The sequence below is a fragment of the Scomber japonicus genome, chromosome 13, assembly GCF_027409825.1.
Source record: "Scomber japonicus isolate fScoJap1 chromosome 13, fScoJap1.pri, whole genome shotgun sequence".
In the NCBI taxonomy this organism is placed as follows: Eukaryota; Metazoa; Chordata; class Actinopteri; order Scombriformes; family Scombridae; genus Scomber; species Scomber japonicus.
Window position 1 is genome coordinate 15,313,528 of NC_070590.1, and position 9,973 is coordinate 15,323,500.

Sequence of the window (9,973 nt, forward strand, 5' to 3'; positions counted from 1 at the left end):
AAGGCTTGTGTGCCAACCCAGAGGACAAAAGGACATCATCATCTGTGTGATTACGGTCCAATCAAGTTGAACATCTTTACTGTGTGGTGTGGTAGACAGTACTCCTTTTAAGGGTGAAATTACACAATATGGCCAAAAGATGTGCACTCTCCTCTCCATACAATGTTTTTTTGGTCTGGGGTTTTTTCATGGTTTGGGTACAGTACGTACAGTTCTAATAAGGGAAATGATGATGCTAAAGGATACAGTGATATTTCAAGTCAATTTGAAAAATGTTTTTTCCTCTTTTCAACACTTTCCCACATGGTGTTGGTTATACAGTACACAGCATAAATACTCTGAACATTAAAATGATCACATTATAATTGATAGGAAGATGACAGAACTGAAATTTAAAAACATACTTAATAACAACATAGAAAGATATGTCATTAATATCTGTAAAAAAAAATGAAACCATGCAACTATAAAAATGAGTCCACCGTTGATTCAATCCATCATATATATCATATTCCAATTCTTAGTATGTCCTCCCTTATTTTTAAGTATCACATTCACACTTCTTGCCATGAAATTTACAAGTTCACGACATCTATCCTGTTCCACTGCTGGAGGACGACCTCCTTGAGTGCCTCGATGTTTGATGGGGAGTGCTGCCCAATTTGTCTCTTCAAAATTCCCCACAGGGAACCTTATAAGGTTGAGGTCGGGTGACACATTTGGTCACTGCAGCACTTTCACCTTGCAGCAGTGGCCTTGAAGAAATGTTTAGGGTCAAAAGAAAAGGTGCCTGATGCCTCAGGATGTGGAGAGAGGATAGCATCTTCTCTATCAAGATTTTACTGTAAATCTGTAAATTCATGATGCCATCTATGAAGCAACATTCCTACAAACCTTCAGCACTCGTAAGATTTTTACCACCACAATAATTCAATTCAGCCCAGTTTCCACTGTGGGAACTTCAGAGTAATTTTACGTTGGTGTGTGTCTCCATAGCAGGAACGCCCCCGAAGGACAATCTTTTGGAACTTTTACAGGGGCTACACGAGTCCCTGCCTCGGGGTAGGTACTCCGTTCAGCCCAGAAAAACTCCTGGGTGGGGCTTGACATTTACACTGTGCTGATTGTGTATAGTCAAAGCGCGATGTGGCATCAACAGAAAGCACTAAAATAAGCTGCATTTTTAAAACCCAGCAGAAGACGAACAGTAGTAGAAAGCGTCTACACTGCCGGAAAAAAGTTCATAATGTCCACCGTCATGTACACTTTCTTTGTTATGCTCTCAGCGCGACGCCTTGGTGACGTCACCGTCTGAGTCCGTTGGGTCCTATCTGGGTCCTACTCTGATGGAGAAACAACGACCTAGAGGACAGAGTGAGAGGACGTTCCTGTAAAAGTCTCGCCTCTTACATCTTACCAGGAACTTCCTTAGTGAAAACAGGGTTTACGGGGACCATGCGCATCTCACTGTGCTTCTTCCCCTTGTGACACCATACGTTTTGGATGCCATCAGACCCAGTAATATTGACCTTGGTCTCATCACACCAGAATATGGATTCCCAAAAATACTTCACCTTTATCAATATAAACCTTGGCAAAGGCTAAATGTGGTTTCTTGGAATTTGGCTTCAGCAGTGGCTTCCTGCGTAGACGACAACTACACACTCCACGTCTCTGCAGGGTGCATCTCACTGTGCAAGATGAAACAGTCACTCCAGTTTGGCTTTCTGCAGCTTTTGCCAACTCTGAGGCACCTGCATGCTGATTCTCCTGCTTGTTTCTCAGCAAAACTGATTTCTGTATAGCCTTTGCTACCATGTTCTGACTTAATAACAATGATTTGCTAATCTTCTTGTACCCTGGTCCTTTTCTGTGAGATGAATTAATGTTCTCAAGTCTCCAGAGTCCAGACAGTTTTCTCTCATGTGGTGCCATTGTTGTCAGCATTAAGTCTGAGAGTGGTAAATGAGTTAAGTACCACTTTAACTGTCAACTAATTACACCTGTTTGAGTGGGGCAGTTCAACTGACTCATCTGGTGATCAGGGAGCATCAAAATACATTTCATTAAGTGTTATTTTGTAACTTTCAGGAGGACATCCTTATTTTTGCAACCTGGCCTTTTACCATTTTAACAAGAAATTTGTTCCTGTTTAGAATTTATAATTGCTTACATCATACAGGAACCCCAAACATGTCTTATTTGTAAAGAGACTTAGAGAGGTTTAAGAGAGGCAGTATACTGCTATATCACAAGTAACTTAGGTTCATGTAGTTGAAGAAATGTGCTACCAAATTTGTGACAGTTTTTGGACAACAGTAAAATGCCCCCACACATAAAACAAGGTCCACAGAGATATGGTTTTCCTAGATTGGGGTGGAAGAAGTTAACTAGCCTGCAAAGAGCCATGACATCTGACTCCGTCTCACCCCATCCAACAACTTTTGGATGAACTGGAATGCCGACTGTGAGCCCTGCCTTATTGCCCGATATCAGTGTTCAGCCTCACTAATGCAAATCCCTGCAGCCTGGTTCAAAAAATCGTGTTAAAAATCTTCCCAGAAAATTGGAGGCTGTATTTTTGGGGGCAGTTTAAGCCTTTATTACAGACAGCGGGGAGACATTAAGATATGCGGGAGAGAGAGATGCATCAAAGGTCCTCACTAGAACCAGGGATGCTTCAGTTCATAGTCAGTGTCTTAACCCTTAAGCTACAAGAGCACCCCACGGTAGATAACTGCCAATGTTATTTGAATGAGTTGTTCAGATATTACACAGTGCATGGATGTTATGTATTTATGAATATATGTATGTAGAGATGGTGAATGTTAATGTAATTGTTCATATTGTTCAGTTATTTTATTCATATTTGATGAGCAGCAGTCAAAGTAATTTTATGTTGTTTCTTCTTCCCCTTATCTTATGGCCATGTAATTAAATTTGCAGACAAACTAATCAAGCAGACCCACAAATCACTCACTTTTCTGAACGGAGCACCTTATTGACAAAATCAATATGGAAGTTTCCTCTGAGTTCCAAGTTCATCACTATCCAAGTCAATGTTTCCCATTAATTACCTACACCACAGACTAATTTGTCCCGCCATTTAATTTTGCTCTCAAAGTGCACCACATTGATGCATTTAATTTTAAAATGTATATCATTTTCATCCTTGAGGGTCCGATGTCTGCCCACCACAGTCTCACAAAATCCAATCCTGTGAGAAACACAGGAGGTCATTAAAATTGAGTATCTGCCAATATCAGGTCCAATCTGCTACTTATATCTACTTAGCAAAGACTTGCAGGCACGTACTCTTAATTTTCACTCTCATATAAACACAAACTGCACTATAGGCTTTTGTAAAGGAGAGTAATATTGCAACACTAGCGGGCAAAAAAAGAATAAAACACATGAAAGGAAAAAAGAATATTTCTAAAAATCACTAAAAAGGTGTTTGTATCAAAAATAAGCTTCAAAGCATTACACCCCTGCACCAGAGATTCACACCTGGCACAAATCACTCCCATACAAATCTGATTCATTTTCCTATTTAGTTGCAGTGCAGTGCACAGGGAAGAGCATCACAAATAATTACAGGTGAAACTGATTTTTACCTTGATGCTTCTTACTGGGAGTTTGGCTTAATGCCAGCTTGATATTTCGGCTAATTGCTGATTTTCAATTATTTGTCTATTTATGTACTCTGGGCTGAAAATATACAGTTTGAAAACATGCTCTTGAAAAACACTTGAAAATGAGCTTCAAGAATTTGTTGTTGATGCAGGTTTCCCCTTGCTGGTGCTGATAACACAATGTCAAAATTATTATAAGTGACATAAGTTGGTTCGTAAGCACTGGATATATTTTCAAACAGTATATACATATTACATAAAGTAGCAAAGAGCAGCTTTATACCTAATTAACAGACACAGCAAGCGGTGCAGATCAGTGCATGAAGATAAAGCTGTGGAGGAGGGGAAGTGTAAACATTGTGGAGAAAGGAAGCAGAGGAGCAAGAAGCAAAGGGCAACACAGATGGACCGATAATGCAGAGGAGTCGTGAAGAGGAGGAAAGAACAGAGTGATACAATCATTTTAAATACCCAGAGGGACTGAATACTCACTGTATGTTACACCTTCTAACAACAACATTTGACCAAATCAACCTGATAGGCAGACACTGAGAAAAAAAGAGAATGAATAAAGGAGATAACAGTAGAAGGATAGAGGGAGTGAAAGACGGGAGAGTACGGGTGCAAAGCTGTAAAGGACTGTTCAGCATAACAATCATTATGAAATTAATAAAATTAAATAATATGAAATTACCGTTGTTTAATATTTATTATACCAGCTGAATTAAGTGGAAATGTGAATAAAATGTATAAAAATAATAGATTTAATGTAGTATATAAGGATGATACACATGCAAATATATGGTGTAAGTCAATGTTGCAATGTTAGGTGCGTACAGTTCATTACAGGGTTTATTCATTCACAAAAAATAAAAAAGACAAATATTTATTGATTAATTATTATAATTTTAAAAATAACTTTGATTTTGTTTAGTCGCTAATTTGTCATTATTCTATAACTACGTATTTAAAAGTAATGACCGATCATTATAACCACTGATGTTTCAATAATTAGTGTACGGCTGCAACTAACGCTTCTTTGTTTAATCTACCAACTATTTTCTTGATTTCTATGTAAATCTGTTAGTCTATGGAATTTAGAAATAAAAGTGATAAAAGTAGTCAAGATTGACCAAAACCTGGATTCAGAAGTGTTGTTAAATTTAATCAAAAGTCCAAAATATTCAGTTTATTATATATGACAAACAAAAGCATCAAATAGCCACGTGATAGTGGAATTGTACTGAAGTGCTTATTCAGTTATCTAAATAGTTGATTCATTTTCTGATGATCAACCAAATGGTTAATTGTTTCAAGTCTAATTTAGTGTTTTAATATTTGAATTACATGGTGATTATATTTTAATATTTCATGAATTTATTATATTAAATAGTAAAAACATGCATTAAATCAACAAACGATTATATAGTTGTTGCTTAACCATTCATATCCATACATTTTAAATATCCATGAATTCATACAATATTTAAGAGCAAGAGTATTGCCTTGGTAGACCAGGACGGAAGATGGGCTGCCATGACAATACACGGTTTGTTTTTTTTTGTTTATTTGTTTGTTTTTTAAGGTCAGTCTTGTCAGATGTATCAGACACTGCTTTCACAATATTTTTCAGATAAAATATTACATATATAGAGAGAGACATCCTGACAGACACACGTACACACGTCACCTGTGTGTACATGGTTACACAACAGCTATACTGACACCACATGTACCACACAGGATAATGCTGCTCTGTCCTCTGCTGACAGAACACACTGTGCTTTACAGAGCAGCGGTGTCCTTATCAACCTGACATCTGTCCATCACATCTGTCCATACCACTGACACACACACACACACACACACAGAGATTGGACACATGTAAGCACATGTTGTTCATATTGTATCGTATCCATCTCTCTCTCAGTTTGAATATTCCTCACAGGATCAGTATGTCTCTAACCTCATCTCTTTTTCTTTTTACCCCTTTTCTTTCTCAGTGGCCTCAGACATCAAACAATGATCCAAGGAAAAAAAAAATCAAAGTAATAAATAAATAAGTAGTAAGACGGGGGGAATCTGAAAACAAAAAGTAATATCCACTTCACAGGCATGCTGCAGATGATTCCTGCTTCATCCTGCACCATCTCCCTTTCTTTCTCTCTCTCTCTCTCTCTGTATCCTTCTTTCTCAGTTTCCCTTATTGTGGGAATGTATTACAGGTGTGCATGTTCACTTGTAAGCAGGAGAAACATCGATTTTCTGTCGCCTTTAGAGGATAACCAAAGGATATAACACTGTGCGGTTCGTGATAGGATGCTGTGTGTCTGTCTGTGTGTCTGTCTGTCTGTGTGTGTGTGTGTGTGTGTGTGTGTGTGTGTGTGTGTGTGTGTGTGTGTGTGTGTGTATGTGTCATATCGTATTGTCAAAATTGGTCCAACACATAAATAAAAATGTGCATTCATCTGTGACAATCATACTTCCACACCATGAAAAAAAAAACTACCACACACACTGCTTTAGAAAAGTGCTGTATACCTGAGCAGCCTTTTTATGTCTTTGTGTGTGGTGGTGATGGGGCTTCTTGGTATTTAGGTTTTTGCAAAACGTGAAAAAATGTTCCTCTGAGTTTAGATTTGGGGGGTTTGAAACAGCTTTAGATTAGGATAACAGTGAAGGGTAAAAGCAAGGTTTTGGAAATGATTGAAAAATGTGAAAAAGAATGGGCTCACGAAACAATACATGGATGTTTTTGTGTGCGTACAAGTGTGTAAGAGATTTAATGTCGGCATTGTAATTTGTCTGCACTGAACCAAGCCTATTGTTGTCCTTGTAAACTGAGAGCAATGAGTGTTTCATTCATGATGCGTCTGATAACAGAAGCTCCGCTGTATGAATTCAATTAATTCTGCTTGTCTATCTCTCTTTCCCTCCATCTCTTTGTTTCATTTCCATCCTCCTGTCTTCTCGTGTCTCAGGTTATGGTGGGGTGGAGTTACTGTTGGTGCTGTGTGGCCTGGATCTATCTCTGCCTTGCCCTCGCCACTGCATCTGCTACACTTCACCCAGCACCGTTTCCTGCCAGGCCCACAACTTTCATGCCGTGCCCGAGGGCATCCCCGCCCAGAGCGAGCGCGTCTTCCTGCAGAACAACAAGATCCAGCGGCTGCTTCGTGGCCACTTCTCGCCCACCACCACCATGTTGTGGCTTTATTCCAACAACATCTCCTACATACAGCCATCCACATTCCACGGCTTTGACCGCCTAGAGGAGCTCGACCTCGGGGACAACAAGCACCTGAAGGCTGTTGCTTCTGACACCTTCCTGGGCCTGGGTCGGCTACACGCGCTGCACCTCTATCACTGTGGCCTAATCAGTCTGCCTCCAGGGATCTTTGCAGGCCTCCATAATCTCCAGTATCTCTACCTACAGGTAAATGGATAACAGCCTTCTTTTATCTCTTCTTTGTATTGCATCTGCAGCCACAATCGCATTACAGTGTAATCTGTCCATCATCCTGGCTCAGCACTTACTGTTTATGAATTGGATGCTGATCAAATGTTAGCTGTTACCCTGAGTGCAGTGAAAATATCACAAAGCTCCTCTCACATATAGCACTCTAAAGTCACCTACAGTATGGTATCTGTGGGCAACTGCTGTAGGAAAACAGTATAGGAGATGAAATCCAGGATTGAGGATATCGTGTCATCATATATAGAGGGGGTTCATGACAAGAAAAGCTTCCACTGAAAAGCTTCTCACATGCATATTATTGATAGAATATCAATTGATATTGACACTGTGAGTGAGAGGGGTAAAGGCTACAGGTTGAATGCTTGACGGTATTCTTACATTATCTATAAAGTAAAAGAGTCACCCTACCTCAAATGCATCACTCAAAGGGCAAAACAAATCATTTTCTGACCCCTCTCACACTGCTCAACACTTTTTCTAGCCACTGCACTCTGGAAGCTGTACAGATGCACAGATCTCTGACCAGTCGACCATCTTGCGTCAGAATGTAAAACAGACTTTGAATTCCCTGCAGAGTCCAGCTATATCCTGCACTTTGCAATTTGTGTGCTGTTACTGTTATGATGTTATTGGTTTCTTGTAAGTAGGGCTACAACTAACAATTACTTTCACCATTGATTAACCTACCGATCTTTTTCTCAAATGATGATGTTTTGTCTATAACATCAAAAATTAATGAAAATGGCCATTATGATTTCCCAGAGTCAAAGGTTACACATCTTTAAATCTACTTTTTGTTTAAAGAGTAAACATTTCAAATTAAACAATTTATTGACTAATCGCTCCAGCTCTACTTGTGTGACAATAAAAGCTACACTAGGGTGAGCTATCACTGAAATCAAGAAGGATGTTTTTCCGATATCAATCAATGACAAGATAGTGTATCTGTACTTAATTACACACAAAATAATGATTGATATTGACCACATTTTAAAACTTCTTATTTTATCCCGGCAGGACAACCAATTGGAGTTCCTGGAGGACGACTTGTTCATTGACCTGCTGAACCTCAGTCATCTCTTCCTGCATGGCAACCGACTGTGGAGCCTTCGCCAGAACACCTTTCGTGGTCTGGGGGTCTTAGACCGCCTGCTTCTCCACCAGAACCGAATCCAGTGGATTGACCGCCAGGCTTTCCATGACCTGCGGCGCCTCACCACCCTGTACCTGTTCAATAACTCCCTGACTGAGCTGTCTGGTGCCAGCCTCACTCTACTGTCGTCCCTGGAGTACCTTCGCCTCAATGACAACCCCTGGGAGTGTGACTGCAAAGCCTTGTCACTTTGGGATTGGCTGCGGAGGTTCAGAGGCTCCACCTCTTCACTAAATTGTGTTTCACCACCAGAGCTGGTGGGGAAGGACCTCAAAGCAGTGAAGAAAGAGGAGCTGCCCAGTTGCTTATCAGGTGAGGGTCATGCACGAGGTCCCCCAGGTGAGGAGATGGAGCATGGGGAGTCTTTAAACCACCTGAATCGTCACCGAAGCCATCACAACCACCATCAGCGGCCATACTTGCCCCACGGGGACCAGTACAACTTACCCTCTCCCTCACCGCTGCCACGGCCACCCAAGGGGGGCCGCAGAAACTGTACCCGCCGGGGCCGCAAGGGCAAAGGGGGGCTCAATGAGGTGCACGTACTAAGGGAAGGGGATGAGAAAGACTATTCTCCAGATGGTAAATATGACCTGTCTGCAACTGCAAGGAGGAAGAACAAGTGCATCCCTAGAACTTCGGTCGGCCCACCAAGTGGGGTCCAGAGAGCTAATAATAAAGCAGGGTCACACTTTGCAGATTCTGGTTTCTGCTTCGCATCGGCTCTGCTGCTGTCACTCGTCTCTGTGATCCTCCGCTGATCAAGAAAGTAGACACTTTTGTGCTGGTAATGCAACCTTATGATTCATTCTTCTGGACCACCCTGCCCTGGCTCTTTAAATGAGGCATGTGTGCATAACTGTTTGTGTACATGACTGTAAAAAGATAATTATCAAAAATCTACTGTCCAAATATCCCTGCGGTATTAAGACAGGGATGTTTATGAGTCATACTGAAAACATGGAAGTCAGGGAAAACAATTTAGCCCATCGCTTTGATGATGTCACCAAGGGGAACGACAGGATTTTTTTTCTCTGTGGCATCAAATACTTTACGGCATTTCTGTTCTCTTAAAAACTGTACAGCCACATAAAATAACTAGCCAATGATTTAGGGAAGAACACACAACAAGGATCAAAATGGTTCAAGGCTCAGTCTCTATGTTTCCCCCTACTGACACAACAACACACCCTCCATCTGTCACTCACACTGAGACAAAGGCAGTCATTTATTACTCAACAGCATCTTAAGATCCAAAAACAAAATACTGTGGCAGTGAAATGAGTCACCATGAACAGTAATAACTATAATCACTATATATTAACACATAAAGTGGTTTTACTTGCATGTTTCACAGCAGGGTAAAACCACTTTAATGCACATCTGTATCCATGGTTTTCAGTCTTAATTCTTAAAAAACACCACTGGAGTTGTGAAACATCAATATTACTAACAATTCTTCTAGCCATGTTAAAAGGTGTCCATTTCCCTTCTTCTTGCATCCCAGTGACTTAAAAGCCATCCAAAGCTAACCTATCATTATTAAAGCCAACCAGTCACAGTCTGAGTGAGTGAGTGAGTGAGTGAGTGAGTGAGTGAGTGAGTGAGAATTACTATGTTACTGTTTGTATGAGAGCGTGTCGACTAAAGAAATCACTAAAGCCATGCGGGTAGAAAGAAGCTAGATAGCAAGAGTGCCTAATGAGA

General features: G+C 40.5%; 1 protein-coding gene across 1 annotated transcript; it reads left to right on the plus strand.

The window, feature by feature from the left end:
* Window positions 1–863: 863 nt before the first annotated feature.
* LOC128370893 (reticulon-4 receptor-like 1) lies at window positions 864–9,027 on the plus strand. The gene is made up of 5 exons (XM_053331076.1): window positions 864–905; window positions 997–1,062; window positions 1,287–1,374; window positions 6,617–7,071; window positions 8,131–9,027. The coding sequence occupies exons 1-5, from the start codon at window positions 864–866 to the stop codon at window positions 9,025–9,027; spliced, it is 1,548 nt and encodes a 515-aa protein (XP_053187051.1).
* The last annotated feature ends 946 nt before the right edge of the window (window positions 9,028–9,973 follow it).

Bases quoted from the DNA above. Each gene is read 5' to 3' on its own strand.
- LOC128370893 (XM_053331076.1), top strand. From the start codon at position 864: ATGCCATCTATGAAGCAACATTCCTACAAACCTTCAGCACTC. The intron at 906-996 runs GTAAGATTTTTA...GTGTCTCCATAG, and splicing joins CCTACAAACCTTCAGCACTC to CAGGAACGCCCCCGAAGGAC. The intron at 7,072-8,130 runs GTAAATGGATAA...TTATCCCGGCAG, and splicing joins TCCAGTATCTCTACCTACAG to GACAACCAATTGGAGTTCCT.